Source organism: Herpailurus yagouaroundi, unplaced genomic scaffold, assembly GCF_014898765.1.
Source record: "Herpailurus yagouaroundi ecotype Mexico unplaced genomic scaffold, PumYag 139, whole genome shotgun sequence".
NCBI classification, from domain to species: Eukaryota; Metazoa; Chordata; class Mammalia; order Carnivora; family Felidae; genus Herpailurus; species Herpailurus yagouaroundi.
Genome location: NW_024412394.1, coordinates 48,353,014 through 48,374,304, shown reverse-complemented (window position 1 = coordinate 48,374,304; position 21,291 = coordinate 48,353,014). Strand labels below are relative to the sequence as shown.

Sequence of the window (21,291 nt, the reverse complement as noted above, 5' to 3'; positions counted from 1 at the left end):
CATTTGATAGAATGGCTGTCAGTTATTGCCACTAAATGATTATTTGTTGAGTAAATGAATGATGCCTCAATTTTGAGATTAAAAAGAAGTCTGGCACAAAGAACTTTGATTGTTCCCTGAGGGTGAGTTGACTTTATTTTGTAGAATTATGAGGGAATTTTGGTGAAAGTAAGACTGACCGCTACCAAAAATAATAAAGAACCCCTATTTCCCAGAGAAATTTTTTCTTAAGATTTTCTAACTTGTCACATGGGGCTCATCAGATCTGTTATGCTTAATTTTAATTGTAGCAATATGAGTTAATGACAGGGCCAGTAATAGTATTCCAGAAGCTATTTATATTTTGATTAGCTACCTTGAATGATACAGTTGTTGAATCATCATTGGTTAATAATGGAAATCAAATCATTGTTTTTAAATGTTTATTTATTTATTTTGAGAGAGAGAGAGGGAGAGAGAGAGGATGAATGTTCCAAGATTGTGGGGTTCCATCTCATGAACTGTGAGATCATGACCTGAACCGAAATGAAGATTTGGATGCTTAACCAACTAAGCCACTCAGGCACCCCACAAATCACTGTTTTAAAAAAAAATTTTTTTAATGCTTATTTGTCTTTGTGCCTCTCTCTCTCTCTCTCTCTCTCTCTCTCTCTCTCTCTCTCTCTCCCCCCCCCTCCCCACCATGTGAGTGGGGGAGGAGCAGAGACAAGGAGACAGACTCTGAAGCAGACTCTAGGCTCGGAGCTGTCAGTACAGAGCCCAACGTGGGGCTCGAACTCATGGACTATGAGATCATGGCCTGAACTGAAATTGGACGCTCAACTGACTGAGCCACCCAGGCACCCCAAATCATTGTTTTTAAAATGAGGTAATGATAGTGGCTTTTTGGTGAGCAGGAAGGATGAGTTTTGTAAAATGATTTTGTACTGATTAGAAGAATTATTTAGGGTTTTGAATCATTGAATAGTCTTAGCCTAAACCAGAAATTAGACTTTAGAAATGAAAAAGAATGAAGAATAATATCTAGGTGGGTGGAAATTTCCATTTTGGGGGGATTGGTAAAATAAAGCCTTGAATTTTAGGGGAGTTATGAAAGCATATTTAAATAATCAGCAGATAAAAGCAACTGTATTTAGTATTCGCAGGCAGTCACTTGAGGCTGTGTGGCGATATTTGCTCAGATAATGTTTGATGTGAGTAGAACAGTCCAGAAGAGAAAAATGGAGATAGTTTATTCTTTTCTTGTTTAAGTATTCCCTTGGTGTATTTTTCTTTATTGTAATGAATTGATATTGCCAATTTGCATTCCCAATTACATTGCAGATTCATTTTCTTCTTCATTGTAGTCTTAAGCTGTCATTTTACTTATTTGTAAAAGGTTCCTTTCTATGCTTTGTAACTTTGCAGTTTCTGTTTGGTTTCTAATGTTTCTAATTTCAAGCCTTTTTGCATTATCTTACTCTGCTTATGCATTTATAATGATTTGGTTTCCAATTACTTTCTGATTCATAGACACATAAAATGTCAATTCAGAGTCAATCACCTGGTATAACCTTTGTCATTTCCACCAATCTCTGGTCAATAGAAAGTTATATGCCTTCTCTAGGATGTTTCAGATGGTATTCAAGTGATAAGATTATGTTAATAGGTAAGCAAGTTAAAAATTTATAAGTAAGACTTTATGACACACTATAATGCTTCATTAATAATTATTCAGTATATTATGTCTGCTATTTTACCTGTTATCTAATTGTCTTCTAATTTGATCTGGTGGAAAATAAGATTGTAATTCTGTAAAACAATGTATCCTAGTTTAGGATAATTCACCACACATTTCACTTTAAAGCTTCTTCAGGGTTTTGCAGTTAAACTTTTATATTTTATTTAAACAATTTTTTTACATTTTAAAAGTAAGATAGCTTTTTAAGAAATTTCTTAGAAGTGTTTTAGAAACAACTTGGGTAATTTAAATTGAACTGTGTTTCTGCATAAGGATTGACAGGAAGTGGTTAATTACATCATTGCATTTAATGTTTTTACTAATAAATTAAAATTAAGGTGTTGTTTAGGCATTTTGGCCTAGGCTTATATTATCACTGAGTCCCAGTATCCTTAAAGCTAGCTAGGTTTCTAGCATTAGTAGGCAATCAGGAAATACCTGTCTAATGGACACTGACTGAAATTTTATTTTTATTGAGTTGTTATCCTCCAACAAATTATCTAAGAAAAACTTAGGTTAGCACTTCTTATATAAGAATAGCAGGGCAACTCATAAATAAGTTTTTCTTAAAATATAGAAGAGGGAAAAACCAAAGTAGCTTAAAAGTATAGAACATTCTATCTTGGAATATAATACTGGAGACAAGAGAATACCAAAGTGAGCTTTTAAATTATCTGCTTATTTAAGTTATTAAAATAAAACCTGACTATTTTAACTGTGTATATGGAAAGTCTTTTTGGCTCCTTGGTTAACAATTCCTTCCTTGGAGATTGCATCTGACTTAAATTCTCTCAGACTGCCCATCGCCCTTGTTGAATACATCTTCCCTAATGTTTGGTTTGATCTGTTTATTACCCTGGGTTTTCCATTTCTTTGCAATTGTCATCTTAGTGACTTTCTTCTGATTTAGTCACTTTCACTTTGGCAGCTTCTCTCTGACTACTGTTCCTACGTTGAAGTTTTAAACGCAGACATACTGCTTTCTAACCACAACTTCCATCTCTAAAAGCTTGTGAGACACTTCCTCAAGACATTTCATCAACTTCTCTGTCATCCAGTGAGCTGAGACTGTACCCTCTTCACCTTAGGGGTGCATGGTTCCCTTCACTGGACTTAAGATCTCAGTCTAGGTGGCTCTTTTCTTTTTTCAGAACTTCCTGAATTCTCTATGGAGTTCTTAGTTTCTTAAGGTAGAATTTGATATCATTGATTTGTGACTTCTTTTCTAATTAGTCATCTAGTGCAATAAATTCCCTTAAGCACACTTTAGTCACATCCCTCAAATCTCAATTACTATATTTTCATCTTCATTCAGTTTGAAATACTTAAGTTTTCCTTTTGATTTCTTTTATTTATTGGTTATTTAGAAGCGTGTTATTAAGATTCCAAAAATGGGAGGTTTTCCCAGATATCTTTTTCTTATATCTTGTTTAATTCATTGTGATTAGAGCACATACTTTGTATGACTTTGATTTATAAATGTGCTGTATGTACTTGGAAAAAAGTGTTTTTTCCTGTTTTTGGGTAGAGTGTTCTATAAATGTCAGTGGTGTCAGGTTGTTTCAGTGTGGCTGTAGTGTTCTGTATTCTTACTGATTTTCTGTCTGATGTTCTTCTATTAAGTGTTGCTGGGTGACTTGGAGAGACCTCAGACCCTGGGACCTTGACCCAGCCAATCACAAAAGAGTCACAGAAGGTTCTTGGTCTTCTAACACAAATGAATTCAAGGACAGACAAGCAGCACAGGGCATGAGTAACACAAGCAAGAAAGTTTATTAAGTGAAAAGTAGAGATGAGAGTCCATGAGCTTGATTGAGAGAGAGTGAGAGAGCAAGCGCGAGGGAGTGGGAGTGGGAGTGAGAGCTCGTGAAAGAACGACCTTGAGAGCAAGAGCGGGTGCATGCAGAAGCTGTATGCCCTGACAGTTGGGTTTCTTTTTCTTTTTGACATTTGTTAAGTAGTAGAATACTTATTACTTGGGGTGGGGATTTCGTGCTGTTTCTTCCTTATTTGGTCAGGGATTTTTGGCCTTTGTCAGCCATCTTGAGGCTGGCTGGTTTGCTAAGGCTTCCTGTGGCTTTGTTTTGGAGTGCTTCCAAGATAGGCTTCTGACTTTCCAGATAGCTGGCCTTGATTTCCTTATTGCTGGCCTCCAGGAATCCTGTCAGAACCTCACTAATTGCTTACTCTAAGTCTTTTTTTTTTAATTAAAAAAAAATTTTTTTTAACCTTATTTATTTTTGAGAGAGAGACACAGAGCATGAGTGGGGGAGGAAGAGAGAGAGAGAGGGAGACACAGAATCTGAAGCAGGCTCCAGGCTCTGACCTGTCAGCACAGAGCCTGATGTAGGGCTCGAACCCACAAACCACGAGCTCGTGACCTGGGCCGAAGTTGGATGCTTAACCGACTGAGCCACCCAGGCGCCATGACATAGTCTTTTCAAAACATCTTCACCTCTACTTTTTTCTGCTTGTTGAATCATTTACGCAGAGAAGAGTATTAAATTCTCCATTTATAATTGAGATTTTTGCCTTATTTTTATTAACTGCTCTGTCAGTTAAAAAAATACATTTTGAGGTTTTTTTTTTTTTGAGGTGCATATACATTTAAGATTGTTATAGGTCCTTTTTATCTCTAGTGATATTTCTTGTTCTTAAGTCTTTGTCCAATATTAATATAGGCTAGCCACTTTTTTTTTCATTAGTGTTAGGATTTAATATCTTTTCTGTCCTTATGCATTTATCTTTCTGTCTCTCCATCCAAACAGCTTTATTGAGGAATAATTGAGCTATAACATCGTGTAAATTTAATCTGTCTTACTTTTAATTTAATTGAATCTTTATATACAAAATGGGTTTATTCTGGACAGCATATAGTTGGTTCTTGATTATTTTTTTCCAGTCTGACAGTCTCTGTCCAATGGGGTGCTTGTACCATTTAAATTTAATTATTACCATTACCATGGGGTGCTTGTACCACTTAAAATTAACTAATATTGTGGCTTGTTTTGGATCCATCCCCTTACTACTTGGTTTCAGTTTGCCCATGTGTTCTCATTTCCTTTTTTCCCTCTTGCCATCATTTGGATTACTTGATGTTTTGATTTCATTATAGCACCACTTTAGGCTTATTAGGTATAAATCTTGGTTTTATATTTTAGGAGTTGTTCTAAGGTTTATATATATCCCTTCAATCGTTCACTGTTGACCTTTAAATAATATTATATCACTTTATAGTTAGGGTAAGACCCATACAACAATATCATTCTATTTCCTATCATATATTTTGCTTCTAAATATGTTATAAACCACACAATATTTTAATATTTTTGCTTTAGTTATCTTTTAATGAAGTGAAGAACAAATATTTTATATTTATTCTAGTTTTCTTTTTAAAAAAATTTTTTTTTCAACGTTTATTTATTTTTGGGACAGAGAGAGACAGAGCATGAACGGGGGCGGGGCAGAGAGAGAGGGAGACACAGAATCGGAAACAGGCTCCAGGCTCCGAGCCATCAGCCCAGAGCCTGACTCGGGGCTCGAACTCACGGACCGCGAGATCGCGACCTGGCCGAAGTCGGACGCCCAACCGACTGCGCCACCCAGGCGCCCCTTTATTCTAGTTTTCAAACATTTCTTTTTCTTTTTTTCCTTTTTTTTTTCACCAGTCATCTTTTATTTGGTGTTAATTCTTAATCAGGATGTGATTCATCCTAATTAAAGGATTCAAAGGTGCCAGGCAAAGGTCATAGTCAGGAATGTGAATGTGCCTCCATACCGGGCCCTCTTCGGTGGTGCTTGCATAGCGGCTCATGTGTGTGTTCCCTGTAATGACATAGTTGAAAAGCACATAAGCTGCCAGCACATAGAAATGCCAGTGATGCTTCCTTTCTTCACATTGACATACTTGTTGTAATACTGGTAATAACCTCTCTGCAATGCTCTGGCAATGCCCTTATGGTGAAATCCCACATCAGTATCCAGCTTGACTGTTCTCCTCGTTTGACGTCCATGAGCTTCTTCTTCATTGGTATGGAGAATGCCATCTTAGAGTCCTGGGTGTCTGTTATATCTAGTTGTCAGCCATTTCTGACAACTCTTCCTATTTTTTGTTTAGATACAGGTTTTATTGTTGTTGTTTAGATCTTATTTCTTCTGCCAGAAAACTTTCTTTTAAAATCTTTTGTGTTTTGGCCTGGTGGAAATTCATCTTATCAAATTTTGTCTGTCTGAAAAATTTTTTTATTGTGCTTTCATTTTTTAAAGATTTTCATTTGCTAAAGAGTTTTGGGTTTACAGTTTTTCTGTTAGTACTTTTAAACTGGTGTTCTATTATCTTCTGGCTTATATAATTCATGACAAAGAGTCTACTGTCATTCCTATTTTTGTACCTTTGCATGTAAGGTTTTTTTCCTTCTTGCTGGAGTTTGTACATACTTTCTTCTTACATCCTTCTTGTTCTCTAGGCTTCCACTGGGGTGTGTGTTATGTGTGCATGCTCATATGTGTGTTTAATTTTGCCATAATCTGAGGCATTTTTTTCTTCCTAGTTGTTTTGTGTTTCCTTACCACTTTTCTTTTTTAAAATCACATTCCAGTTGTACAGATGTTCTGTCTTTTTAATCTCTCAGGTCTTTGATTCTCAGTTGTTCCCCCCACCCCTGCCACCTTTTTTGTATTTCAGTTGGAAGAAGTGCTACACTTTTCTTCTTCAAGATTGTTTCTTCTTTAGTGATTCTTTCCTTTGTTGTGCTCAGTCTGTCAATAATCCCATTGATTAGCATTCTTTTTTTCTCTGATACTGTTTTTTATATCTTTCATTTCCATTTGTCTCATTTTTATAGTTTTCATCTCTTTGTGTTGTAATTCCACATTTGTCCATACATATTTTCCACCTTTTCCTTTAAAATAACTAAGGTTTGGGGCACCTGGGTGGCTCAGCCAGTTAAGGGTCTGAGTTCGCTCAGGTCATGATCTCACAGCTTGTGAGTTTGAGTCCCGTGTCAGGCTCTGTGCTGACAGGTTGGAGCCTGGAACCTGCTTCGGATTCTGTGTCTCCCTCTCTCTCTGCCCCTCCCCCACTCACACTCTGTGTGTGTGTGTGTGTGTGTGTGTGTGTGTGTGTGTCTCAAAAATAAATACAAATTAAAAAAATATTAAGGTTATTTTGTTTATTAATTTTATTTTTTAATTATATATTTATTTTTAAAATTTACATCCAAGTTAGTTAGCATATAGTGCAACAATGATTTCAGAAGTATATTGCTTAATGCCCCTTACCCATTTAGCCCATCCCCCCTCCCACAACCCCTCCATCAACCCTTTGTTTGTTCTCCATATTTAAGAGTCTGTTATGTTTTGTCCCCCTCCTTGTTTTTATATTATTTTTACTTCCCTTCCCTTAGTTCATCTGTTTTGTATCTTAAAGTCATCATGTGAGTGAAGTCATATGATATTTATCTTTCTCTGACTAATTTCATCCATGTAGTTGTAAAAGGCAAGATTTCATTCTTTTTGATTGCTGAGTAATAAGTACTCCATTGTGTGTGTGTGTGTGTGTGTGTGTGTGTGTGTGTGTGTGTGTATGTATATATATGTGTGTGTGTGTGTGTATATATACATACACACACACACACACACACACATCTTCTTTATCCATTCATCTGTCAATGGACATTTTGGCTATTAAGGTTATTTTAAAGTCTTTGATAATTCTAAAACATGAGACATCTCTGAGTCTTATTCTGTTGGCTGTCTTGTCTACTGAATGTAGATCATTTTTTTTCTTGCTTTGTGTATGTGTGATATATTTTTTTATTGGTTGATATATATATATTGGTTGATATATATATATATTTATATATATATATTTTCCTGTTTGAACAGGAGAGACTGAGGTAAATGTATTTGTGCTTAGTAATGGGTATATCTCTTTTTTCAGTTTGTTACTAGGTCTCATTTGAAGGGGGGTGGTTAGTGGTTGAATCAATCTGTTCTCTATTTCAGGTGGGTTTGTGTTGCTATATAGGTATCTTTGATGCTCCAAAAACCCCACATTCCTTCAGCACATGACTGCTGTTAATGAGCTTATTGAGAGTGTGGAGCATAAAAGAGTTTCTGCCAAAAGTGGAATCAATACAAAATTGAATTCTCCCAAAGGTGAATCAGTTTATATCTCATCTCCCCTTGGAAGAGCTTGGGGTTCAGTTCATTCTGTTGCCTAGAGACCTCAGCTCTCTATAGCCTTAACCAAAGTTAAGAGTTTGTAGATTATCTGCTTTTTATAATTGTCAGATTAGAAGCATCATTCTCTTGACACTTGTTATAGTAAGTGAAAGTGGAACTTTCTCTTAAACCAGCCTTTTAAAGATAACTTTAATTAATTAATTAATTAGTTTTTGAGAGAGAGAGAGAGAGAGAGAGAGAGAGAGAGAGAGAGAGAGAGAGAAAGAAAACACACGCATGCAGGGTAGGGGCAGAGAGAAAGAGGGACAGAGGATCCAAAGCAGATTGGAAGCAGATCCAAAGTGGGCTCTATACTGACAGCAGAGAGCCTGATGCAGGGCTCGAGCTCACAAACCCCCAGATCATGACCTGAGCCAAAGTTGGATGCTTAACCCAGGTGCCCCAAGATAACTTTAAAGGAGCTAAACACTTTAAGATTATGAATATAGGCCTATAGAATGAATGAAGGGAGAAAAAATTTACTAATGTTAGTTGGTACTTTTAACTTGGGATAATATCTGTTGTGACAGTCGCATGTGTAATTTGAAGTATGCTATAACTTAGAGATGGGAGTGAAAATAATGGAAATATGTTAAATAACTTAAATATTGGCTGTAATCATGAAGGCAGTGATATATAGAAGATGCCCATAACAAGTTAGGATAAATTTTCTTTCAAGAATTGTGAATGGGCAAAAAGAGTATTTTTAATTTAACATATTTTATGTATATAATTTCAAATATTAACAAGTAAATCCACTAATGATAAGTTATATAATAAAATTTTTAGATTTCATGTCTATTCCTAAGAAAGTCTTTTTTTCAAGCATTTAACCTCCCTTTGTATGTACCTTTTTCATACAGTACATGGTACAATACATGTAAAGTCTGTTGGGTTTTTTTAATGTTTATTTTTGAGAGAGAGAGAGACAGAGCATGAGTGGGGGAGGGACACACACACACACACACACACACACACACACACACACACACACAGAATCCAAAGCAGGCTTCAGTCTCTCAAACTCATGAACTGTGAGATCATGACCTGAGTGGAAGTCAGATACTTAACCGACTGAGTCAGACCCCCTCAGATGTTGCAAATATCTTTGGAACATTTATTTCAGAGGCAAAGAAGTCTTTCTTTGGTTATTTTCTTATTTTTAATTGCAGTCTATTCCGAGTGATTTTACTTTTTTAGCTGTTTGACTTGAAGCTGCTAGTTACCTAATCTCCAATAGACTCAGTTTCCTTTTGAGGCAAGTTAAGTAACAATACAAAGCTCAGAAATACATGTCTTGTGAGGAATTATGTAATTTGAATGATATATGTTAAGAACCAAGCACAACAACACTTTATTACTGGTCTTTAATACATGATAGGTGCTACTATAAATGTTGATGTGTTAAGTATACAAAGTTAAATATAGAAAGTCTGTAGTGATCAACAAGGAGTAAAACAAGAGTAAAAACAAGGAGTGTTTCTTGTTTTGACCAAAGAGGTTTCTGATTCACAAAAAGTCAGAGTAAAATAAAAAAATGAAGTTACTTTCATTTCTCAACAGGTAGCATCATATTATTTAGAGTCTGGCCACCTCTATGTTACTTTATACATACTTTATATACAGGAACGATCCATTATATGAATTTGAGATTTAAAAAAAAATTTTTTTTAAAGTTCATTTACTTTGAGAGACAGAGACAGAGTGCAAGTGGGGGAGGGGCAGAGAGGGAGACACGGAGATTTTTGATTTAAGAATGGAAAAGCTATGTTTACTTGCTGTAAATGATGTTTCTACAATTAAAGGAGGACAAATTCTTTTAACCTTTGAAAAGATTGTGTGTGGGGGGGCACCTGAGTGGCTCAGTTGGTTGAGTGTCTGACTCTTGGTTTTGGTTCAGGTCATGATCTCATGGTTCATGAGTTCAAGCTCCGCGTCAGGCTCTGCACTGACAGTGCAGATCCTGCCTGGGATTCTTTCTCTCTTCCTCTCTCTCTGCCCCTCCCCTGCTCATTCTTTCTCTCTCAAATAAAACTTAAAAAAATGTTTTTTAGAGGTACCTGGCTGGCTTAGTTGGTAGAGCATGGACTCTTGATATCATGGTCATGAGTTTGAGACCCTCCTTAACTTAAAATTAAAAAAAAAAAAAAAAAAGCCAAGAATTTTTTTTTCTTTTTTTTAAAAACGTGATTGTGGCATTTGGTTTTCATTGTGTTATTCCTCGGCAGAATTTGGGCTATGAATGTCTATGAATGTAGGAGGTTACCTTTTCTTACATAATTGGGTGCAGGAAATATTAAGGTTATACTTTTCTCCCTTGCTTGAAATTTTATACATCATAGCTCATGGATTTTTAAAAACAGATGAAATAGAACATGAAGGTATTAATATATATACTTCTCAATATGAGTACAAGTTCCAAAAAATTTTTCCTCTAGGGTAAATATATCACATACATGAAATAAAGGCTTTTTTTTTTTTTTTTAAATTTTTTTTCAACGTTTTTTTATTTATTTTTGGGACAGAGAGAGAGAGACAGAGCATGAACGGGGGAGGGGCAGAGAGAGAGGGAGACACAGAATCGGAAACAGGCTCCAGGCTCTGAGCCATCAGCCCAGAGCCCGACGCGGGGCTCGAACTCACGGACCGCGAGATCGTGACCTGGCTGAAGTCGGACGCTTAACCGACTGCGCCACCCAGGCGCCCCTGAAATAAAGGCTTTAACATTGCTTTCCAAATTCCCAGCAAGAATGTAACCTATTTTGACTCTTTGATGCTTATAGTTTATTTTTTTTCTCTTAAAAGGAATTTATAAGAAATAGGTATTTTTAATCCACATGGAATTTTTACTTTGGCAAATTTCTTCCTCAGGTGGCTAGGTCATTTAAACCTATGAGTGCATTGGAGACAAATGTATGAATGCCAGAACTATCCTGAAATTTCTGCCCATTTGGCCAGACACTTGATAATATGGCTCTAAGATTCCCAATTGGCCAGCTCCCCACTTAAGAATTCTGTGTTGTGATAAGAGGAAGAGAAGAAACAAAAGAAATAAAGAAAATTTCAAGAGCATTACAGTTTTTTTAAAAGAAAAATTGTCTTAAGATATACATAAAATTTACCTTTTTAACCATCATTAAACAATGGTTCAGCAGCACTAAGGACATTCACATTGTTGTACAGCCATCACCATTATCCGTCTTCAGATTTTTTTCATCTTTCTGCATGGAACTTTGTACCTGTTAAACGCTAACTCCTTATCCTCCCCCCCCCCCCCCAGCTCCCTAATTTCTGTCCCTATGAATTTGACTAAGGAGCATTATAGTTTTAAATGAATTTAGATGTTGGAAGCCAAATTGGTCTTAAACTAGTTAGATACTAGGATTACTCTTATTTTTCTTGGCTGAACTGCCCTCAGTTTAGAGAAGTTACAGATTCTGAAGAATGAAATGGCAGAGAAGATGAAGCCACACTTGGGGAAGAGACTCAGATTTTGTTGCATGTGAAATAAACTTGAAATTTTGGTTGTTGCTTTTGGAATACAAATTTCCCTGTAGATGTAGTGGTTTCCAGAGGATATGATTGTGGTTAAAGAGATGTATCACCCACAGCATATCTAAAATTTTGGATACAGTGTATTTGAATTCCAGACCTATCCTGACTGCACTCTAAGTTCGTCAGACTATGGCTCTGTGAAAGTGCATCTGTTCTCTGAAATACAGAAATCAATGTTTTGGGCTTCCATCAGTGATACACATCTTCTTTTCTTCAATGTAATAAGAGCATTTAAAAAGTAAAAAGAAGCATTTAAACAGAAAACAAGCATTTAATAATAAAGCATTTAATAAAAAGCATTTAAAAGGTAAACAGAAGCATTTAAAACTACATGCTCAGAAATTATTGGATAGCTTTGGGCCTATACCTACTCTTTAGTAGATAAAGACACTGAAAAAACTGTCATTTGTATTTTATACTGTGTATCCCTTGTAATGAATTTCTCTGCTTGAAAAAATATGTTAAAAAAGACGACAAAAAGGACAAAAAAGAAAAAAATTAAAAATCCTCTGCTTATGCATGTGAGGAAGACACAAATACTATATTTTTGGACTGCAATCCCATGTCTGAGCTCACTAATGGTTACAGATTCTCAGGGGATGTGTCTCCTGCCCCCAGCCTCTATCTATCCCCTCACAAGTTTCTCTGCTGTTTCCTTTTTTTGTGTATGTTTTATACTTTATTCCCTGTATTTATTACTTCTCAATTTTTTATTTCACTTTGCTTTTGGCCTCTGTCTTCCTTCCTTTTGTGCTGGCTCAAATATATATTTTTAAAAATATTTTCTCTGTTATTTTGACTATTTAAGATATTTAGCCTGACATGAATGACAATCTTCGTACATTAAGAATATCTTGCAGGGGCACCTGGGTGGCGCAGTCGGTTAAGCGTCCAACTTCAGCCAGGTCACGATCTCGCGGTCCGTGAGTTCGAGCCCCGCGTCAGGCTCTGGGCTGACGGCTCAGAGCCTGGAGCCTGTTGCCGATTCTGTGTCTCCCTCTCTCTCTGCCCCTCCCCCGTTCATGCTCTGTCTCTCTCTGTCCCAAAAAATAAATAAACGTTGAAAAAAAAAATTAAAAAAAAAAAAGAATATCTTGCAAACGTTAACTAACTTAGGTCTCTCTGGATCACCTATCTCCCCCTTTTTGTATTTCAGTTCCTTTTTTTTTTAAGTTTGTTTGTTTGTTTATTTAAAGAGGTTGGGGGAGGGAATGAGCTAGGGAGGGTAAGAGAGAGAGGAGAGAGAGAATCCCAAGCAGGCTCCACACTCAGCATGGAATCCAATGTGGGGCTCAATCTCATGACTGTGAGATCATGACCTGAGCCAAAATCAAGAGTCAGATGTTTAATCGACTGAGCCCTTTCCTTGTATTTCAGTTCTTAAAGCATATATATTGTTTTTATAAAGCTTATAAAAAATCAAAATACTCTTTAAGTGATTATTTTTTAAAATATGTGTATTTATTTTATAGCTACTTGAAGGAAATTTTGCCAAAGAAGTCAGCCATGAAATGGATGGACTTATCTTTCAGCCTATTGGAGTAAGTTCATTTGTGTGTGTATAGCAATGTGTGTGTGTTTGTGCGTGTGCATGTGCATGAGCACTTGTAGTATGTATTATGTATGTAAATATGTGTCTATACCTGCTTGTATATATAAAGTACATTTTCCTGAGGTATATTTACTTAGGATTGATAACTGCTTTTCCTTAAAACAAGTTATTATAAAATATTTCTACTAAATATATGTAATGGTCAAATGAACAATTGTTAGCTCTTCACTCAGCTTAAGAAGTAAATGTTATTGATCCTTATTTTTCAAGGAAGTTAGTTCTTGCAAAATGAATGTTAATTATTTCTGTACTAGAAATCTACCAGTAATATTACATAAACGCTTATTTCTTTCTGTAGCCCAATCTACCTTTAAATACTAATATTTCTAAATTTGTCATGGATTGATGAGTAAAATTCAAATAATTTTTAATACTTAAAATACAATTCTTTGAATATTATATGTCAAATTTCTGAGACTCACTGAAGAACTTTGAATGATCAAGTCATATTTTGGAATAAGCTACATTTTACTCTGTAGTATGGTTTCTCAACTTTAGCACCAGTGACCTTTTTTTGCCAGATAATTCTTTTCTGTGGAGGACTGTCCTGTGTGTTGTAGGGTGTTTAGCAGGATCCTTGGTCTGTATTTACTAGTGCCAGGATTACTTCCCCTAATCCATCTCTTCAGTTTGTGACAACCAAAAATATATGCAATCACTGCCTACGTTCCCCCAGAGAGCAAAATTACCCTCCTATGACAACTTGTGCTCTCTCTAGGGCACTCTTTCTCAAAATGTAGCCTGTGGACAAGGAATATTAGCCTGACCCAGAAAGTTGTTATAAAAGCAGCTCACCTTGGACCTACTGATCAGAAACCCTGGGATGGAGCCTAGCAATTTGTGCTTTAATAAGCTCTCCATGTGACTCTAACTCACGTTCATGTTTGGTAGAGTTGTATTTCATGTGCTATATACCTCATCACGTGCTGCAGTTTGTCTCATAAGCTCCATTGGTCCGTCAGTAACTCTATCCTTAGAAATTAGGGCACGGGCGTAGCTGAGAAGTTGTATTGAGAGACCTCAACCTGGATGCCTGTGGAAAAGGGAAAGAAACTAATATTTTTGAAAACTGTGTATTAAACACTATATTATATATAAGTTACATAAATACTAGAACTTTAATATGTAGGCTTAAATATAATGTAGATATGTGATTGTCTTCTGTCTTCCTTCCAGTCCCCTTTGCCAAACAGGTGGAGGGAAACTCTTCTGTTGTTTAGGGAAGAGGTGATGAAGGAAAGTTAGAGGCTGGGGATAGAAATTGTAGAAAATGCTATCTTAGGAAGATGGAAGTTACTAGATCTTTGAGTTTTAGTATTTTCCAGGTTTAATCTCCCTAGATTGAAATAAAGTCTAAAGATAACAGTAATTACAGTAAATTTTACTGTGTTAAACTCATCGGTTCATACTCACGTGTATGTGAGATTTGGTAAATGTAAGAGAAATGATCTGACATGGAAGTCAGTCTCTGGGATGTCTAGGAAAGTCAGCCAATGTATTAGTCTGTTTCCATCCTAGTAACCACACATGTCATTATAATGACTTTGTAATTGATATCTGGTAAGGCAAGTCTCTCTTTGCCAGGATTTTCTTAAGTATGTGAGGACATTTGGTTTAACATATAAATTTCAGAAATAGTTTCTCTGGTTACCCAGAAATTCTTGTTCAGTTGGAATTACGAGTTCAGTTGGAATTGCTTTGAATTTAGTTTGGAGAAAATTGATGTTTTTACAGTGTTAAATCATCTCAATGAATAAGGTTTAGCTGTTTTCGGGTCTTTTTCTGTTCTCTAATTGAGTTTGAGTTTTTAATTGTTGTCTAATTTCTATATATTTATTTTCCATTTTCACAGTAAATGGTGTCTTTGTTGGTACTTCTGATGTACTGCCACATTGATTGATTTATTTTGTTGATTCAAGAATCTTGCTGAATAGTCTTAGTTCTAATAATTGTCTAATTTTACCAATTGGCCAGGACCTCTAGTACTGGCTGAAACATACACTTTATTGGGGGGAGGAGGGGGAGACATTCATACCTTATTCTCAACTTCAAAGGGAATGTGGCTAAATTTTCTCTCAAGTATGTTTTTGGTAGATTTCAGTTAGATAACTTTTATCATGCCAAGAAATTTTTGTTTCTGTTCATACAAAGTCCCCCCCCCCCCCCAATCATAAATAGATTTTGGGAGTTAACAAATGCTTTCTCGGTATCTCTTGATTGAGATTGCCATGTTGTTTTCCTTTTTATAACATTAATGTAGTAAGTTACAATGATTTTCTCATGTTGACCTGTCCTTACATTCTGACATAAATGCTGCTCAATCATGATGTATGTAATTTAGATCTGGGTGTAATAGGTTTTTGAGGATTTATGCCTCCTTATTACTTACAGTTTTTTCCTTTTTTTTTTTTGTACATTCAAAATATAGAAGGTAATATTATGGAAAAATATTATAAGTTTCAAGTAACACATAAGAATACATGCCCATGGTTTTAAAAGTAAAATATCTTGGCTTGTACTGAAAAATAGCGCTCTCTCTTCTACTTTCCCCACACTCAAAGTACCACTCCTTGGAGGGGATTATTTTTTGTTGTTTTAGCTGTGTTTTTTTCTTTTCCCTCCCTATTTCTACAAAATCTGTTTATGCTGCTCTTCCTTGGTTTTCTGTTTTATACATGATCTGCCTACTCTCTGCTGTTGAAGAACAGGATTGAGCTCTTTCACTCCTCCAACATCACCCCTTCTCCTTCTGTCATCCCATTATAATTATATCACATTTTGGGTCAATGAATATTCAGTATTTGTATTTCTGTTGTAACATAAATATTGTTCACATCTGAGTCAAGTTGTATAATATTTTATTTTCATAGAAAACTTTTTTTGCCTAGAGTTAGGAAGTGCCTTGTATTTTCATTTGTTATGATTATCACTGCTTCTTTCCTTAAATTCTTTAAAAGAACTTTTTGTTAAGTTTTATTTATTTATTTTGAGAAAGAGAGGGAGAGAGGGAGAGAGAGAGAATCCCAAGCAGGCTCTGTGCTGTCAGAGTGGAACCTGACTGGGGCTCAATCTCACAAAGTGTGAGATCATGACCTGAGCCAAAATCAGAGTTAGACACTTAACTGACTGAGCCACCCAGGTGCTCCTGAAGAGACTTTTTCCCATTAGATATTCCTTTCCTGCTTTGTCGAAGATTAGTTGACCATATAGTTGTGTGTCCATTTCTGGGTTTTCTATTTTGTTCCACTGATCTATGTGTCTGTTTTTATGGCAGTACCATACTGTCCTAATCCCTATAGTTTAGTAATATGACTTGCAGTCTGGAGTTGTGATACCTCCAGCTTTACTTTCCTTTTTCAAGAATGCTTTGGTTATTTGGGGTCTTTTGTAGTTCCATACAAATTTTTGGATCGTTTGTTCTACCTCTGTAAATAGTGTTGGTGGTATTTTGATAGGGGTTGAATTAAATGTGTAGCTTGCTGGGGCACCTGGGTGACTTAGCTGGTTGAGCATCTGACTTTGGCTCAGGTTGTGATCTCGCAGGACATGGGTTCGAGCCCCGCATCAGGCTTGCTGCTTTCAGCACTAAGCCTGCTTTGGATCCTCTGCCTTCCCCCACCTTTCTGCCCCTGCCCCACTTGTGTGCTCTTTCTCTCTCTTAAAAATAACATTTTAAAAAATGTGTAGATTGCTTTGGGTATAGGCATTTTAACAGTATTTGTTCTTCCAACCCTTGAGCATAGAATGTTTTTCCATTTTTTGTGTATGTCTTCTTCAGTTTCTTTTATAAGTGTTGTATAGTTTTCAGAGTACAGATCTTCTACCTCTTTGGCTGGGTTTATTCCTATCTTACGGGTTTTGGTGCAGTTGTAAATCAATGTGATATGCCACGTCAATAAAAGAAGGATAAGAACCATGTGATCCTCTAAACAGATTCAGAAAAAGCATTTGACAAAATACAACATCCATTCACGATATAGACCCTCAACAAAGTTGGGACAGAGAGAACATTCCTCAAAATAATAAAGGCCATATGAAAAGCTCACAGCAAATAACATCCTCAGTGGGGAAAACCTGAGAGCTTTTCCTCTGTGGTCAGGAACTGGAAGTCCTAGTCTCAGCAATCAGACCAAAAAGAAATATAGGCAGACTATTTAAAAATTTATAGCTATTTTATTTTTCTTGTTATACATGCATATGTATAATCTATTTTATGCTGTGTCTTTTTTTCTTTTATGGAAGTCTTCAGTGACTTAAAGTCTCACTTGTTTCCTTGCAGAGTCCCAAATGCAAACACCTATTTGTTCTTCATGAAACAATAATGTTAGATTTGCTACTTGAATATTCTTCTCAGAGACTTCTCAGTGGGTTAGAATTGGTCTCTGATTAAGATAAGCCACTTAATATCTCTTTGGTTCTCCAGTTCTTTATCTGTAAAATGTACAGGCTATAATTAATAACTTAGCTCTGAAATTCTGAAATGATCATATTATGATCAATGTATGTCAATATAAATCAACACTTAAGAATTCCTTCTTCCTGCCAACATCTGGGAAAATGTTTTGGGTAAAGAATTCTTAATAAGAGAGAGAATAAACTCTTATTTTATTTTCCTAAAAACAATACATCTCTTAAATGGAAATTTAGACTGTTGCAATAGATAGAGTTTTTGTGAAGTTTATCATTGTCACCATTATGAGTTTATTTCTATTGTTTTTTTTTTTCCTGCCATCATTTCAATAGAATTCTCACTTTTGCATGCTAAATTATACATAGTATATGGAATGGCTTTGCAAAGATCACATTTTGTTCATCAGTGGACGTCAGTTTCTTATTAATTTAGCCTAACAGATCCTTAGGTTAGTATATATCTACAAAAGACTTATAACAATATTTTGTTATAAAAAATATTTCACAACTACTTATTTTGATAAAAGTTTACTTGATAATATAGCACTATACTGTACTAGTCTTTGGTTAATCCTTTTCATTTTCCATGAAAGTTTAATGATTTTATTCCGTGTTTCATTTGTAATTGTATTTTCTCATGATCATTTTCCATCTAGTTTTATTTCTCAGAAGTACAACACTTTGTCAATTATGTCTTAATTTTTACCACAAATGCATACCTTTCACAACGTGTATAAGTGTGCCCTTCAGTGAGACTTCACTGTTAATTGATAGATTGTCATGTGGCTATAAGAAGGATGTGGTACTTACTGACATGTCTGCCAATTCTATTTTTTTTCATTTCTATTGTATTTGTGTTAAATCTTCAAAAGGATATTCTGAGTATAAAATGTATTAACTCTGCCATCCAGAAGAGGCTCCAATTTAGCATAAATGTATCCAGGAGAGCTATTTTTTTGCTCATATCCAAAATTTCATTGTATCCAACTTTGTAGCATTTATTATTTTTTTATGATTTTACTTTGCAATTTCGATCTGATTTTTCTATTCTTACATACTGTGTTCTTAGTTTGGGCCACCACCACAGGTGGGGTCCTATATATTCCATTTTTAAACTTTTGATTTACCAAAGCCACAGGTAAGAATGTACTTGGTTTCTACACAGAGACTTTTGACTTTTCTACGTCTTTCAAAAAATGAAGGCATAAGTTTCTATTAAGTAGGTGAACTTGAATGACCTTATCAAGCACTGTATTCATGATAATTCTGCTAAAGGAAGCAGAGTTTAAGATCTATTTTTCTAATAATTCATGACTCTTATGATTTCTTTTCACTGCTTTCAAAGAAAGAATACTTACATTTTTTCTTTTGCCTAATTCTTTGGTATTGAAACCACTGTGCTTATGTGTTGTCATCAAGTTCCTTGTCTTTACCAAGTAAAATGGCCTTTTTGTGATTGCTATTGGATATCCAAAGGAAAGACCTTAATTTTCCTTTTCGGCAGCTCTAAGTTTTCTGTGTAAAGAGGTAAGAGCAGAATTGATTACACACAGTTGTAGTTTCCAGTGGTGGGAGATGTGATTTTAAATCGTCCAGAGATGGAGTATTAAATGACATTGCATCACACAATGAGAAATTCAATCCCATTCCAGTTTTTATTTACTCTGTTTATAAAGTCTATTTATTTCTAGTTTTTAATATCTAAGGCTTGCTAATCTTTCCCTTTTCAATCAAATAAGTGTGGGTCTGGTTTTCCACTGTTTAAAGGCAATATATTGTCAGGGATAACTTAGTATCCCTGATTCATATTCATCATAGCTAATTTTAGGACTACTTATTAGGGGTAAGCAATACCATTTTCTATTTATGGTATAGATACCATTTGGATCAGGGTGGTTGGGAGGCTCAGTCAGGTAAGTCTCTGACTTGGGCCCAGGTCATGATTTCGCAGTTTGTGGGTTCGAGCCCTGCATTGGGCTCTGCGCTGACAACTCGGAGCTTGGAGCCTGCTTTGGACTCTTCGTTTCCCCTCTCTCTCTGTCCCTTCCCTGCTTTCTCTCTCTCTCTCTCTCTCTCTCTCTCAAAAATAAATGAATAAACATTAAAAAAAAAACTTGGATAAACTTGGATAAACTTTCCCAATTATCTTTGGGGCCATTTTTCAACCTTCCACAGTTATCTAGCTTGATACAGTATTTCCATCTAATAGCTGTAGACGCTAATACGTAATATAAATTTTTATTCTGCCCTTGTATGATTTGTAAATTACCTTCATTGGGCTATTTAAAGCAAGTTCTGAATGAGAATTTAGGAACCTTAATCAGACTAAGAACTAATTTTTAATGTAAAATTTGCCAACATTTCTACATTTTTCTTCTGGGGAAATCTAAAAACTTTCATGAACTTAGCTTTAATAATTAAGTGCAGGCAGGGTAAGTGATGGGCACTTATGGCAAATTAATGTGGTATGTAGTCATAGTGATATATATAATATGGTATTTATTATGTTAAAATACATGTAAATTTAAATCTAAATAAAAATTTTTTAAAATTTAAGTTCAAGTTAGTTGAATTTACTACTACATATAGTGTAGTATTGGTTTCAGGAGTAGAATTTAGTGATTCATCACTTACAAATAACATAGTGCTCATCCCAACAAGTACCCTCCTTAATGCCCATCACCCATTTAGCCCATCCCCACACCCACCACCCCTCCAGCAACCCTCAGTTTGTTCTCTATATTTAAGAGTCTTGTGGTTTGCCTCCGTCTCTGTTTTTATTTTGTTTTTCCTTCCCTTCTCCTGTGTTCATCTGCTTTGTTTCTTAAATTCCACATGAGTGAAATCATATGTGTAAATCTTTCACCTTTTATTAAAAAAATTTTAATGTTTGTTTCAGAGAGAGAGAGCATGCACGCGCACAGTTGTGAGTGAGCACGAGTGGGGGAGGGGCAGACTGAGAAGGGGACAGAGGATCCAAGGCGGGCTCTGGCTGACAACCTGTTGGGAGTTATCCAAATTTTAGAATCTATAGTTCTTTTTTTCTGGAATTCTTTGGCCTCTTTAAAGACCAAGACTTCAGGGTCTTTCTTGGTTGCTTTGCTTGGCTGTTAGCATTCTTGGAAAAGAGAAGATAAAGGGGGCGAGGGCCCAAGGTTCAGTAGGTAAGCTTTGCTGAACTTTCAGTTTGCCTCTTCAGTTATGCTTGAGTCTTCTGGACTGAGCTTCTGTCCTTCACTTTTTCCACAGAATAAGGGTATCTATCTCCTGCCTTTTGCCCAGGGTGGAGGAGGGAACTAGAGACTTTAATGTTCCTTATAAAGATTTTCAACCATTCTCCTTATTTTCAGTTCTGTCCCCCTTGGCAGCCTTCTTGGTTATCTGTTTCCTACGTTATTTAATCCATTCTGGGGAACTGTGGCATGTAGCATGAATTACTTTCATTGGTGTCCTCCTCTGCAAGCACTGAGTATTCAGTTTTCTGGGCTCTGTACCTTACTAACTTCTCCAGCTCCTTTCTGTCTTTCAAAAATGTATTGGCATGTTGTTTTCTGCTGTTGTCTTCTCTCCTGTATTTCCTTTTCTGTTGATAACTCTTTTCTGTAACTCCTACTTTAGTGAGGTTTCAAATCAAAGTGGATATAAATGCACCTGTTCAGTCCACCACATTTATCAGAAAATCTTCAAAACTTCTCACAGTGTGGTGTTGCATCTCTTGGCTCCCTTGACCCAACAATTCAAATAAATTAAGAAAAGAACTGATTGAGTG

General features: G+C 35.8%; 1 protein-coding gene across 1 annotated transcript in view; it reads left to right on the top strand.

Moving 5' to 3' along the window:
• Positions 1-21,291, top strand: part of RNGTT (RNA guanylyltransferase and 5'-phosphatase) — a 313,020-nt gene that overhangs the window by 140,256 nt on the left and 151,473 nt on the right. The window contains exon 12 of the mRNA XM_040474144.1: positions 12,973-13,041. Within this exon, the coding sequence (XP_040330078.1) occupies positions 12,973-13,041 (69 nt within the window). The remainder of the gene's footprint in view (positions 1-12,972; positions 13,042-21,291) is intronic.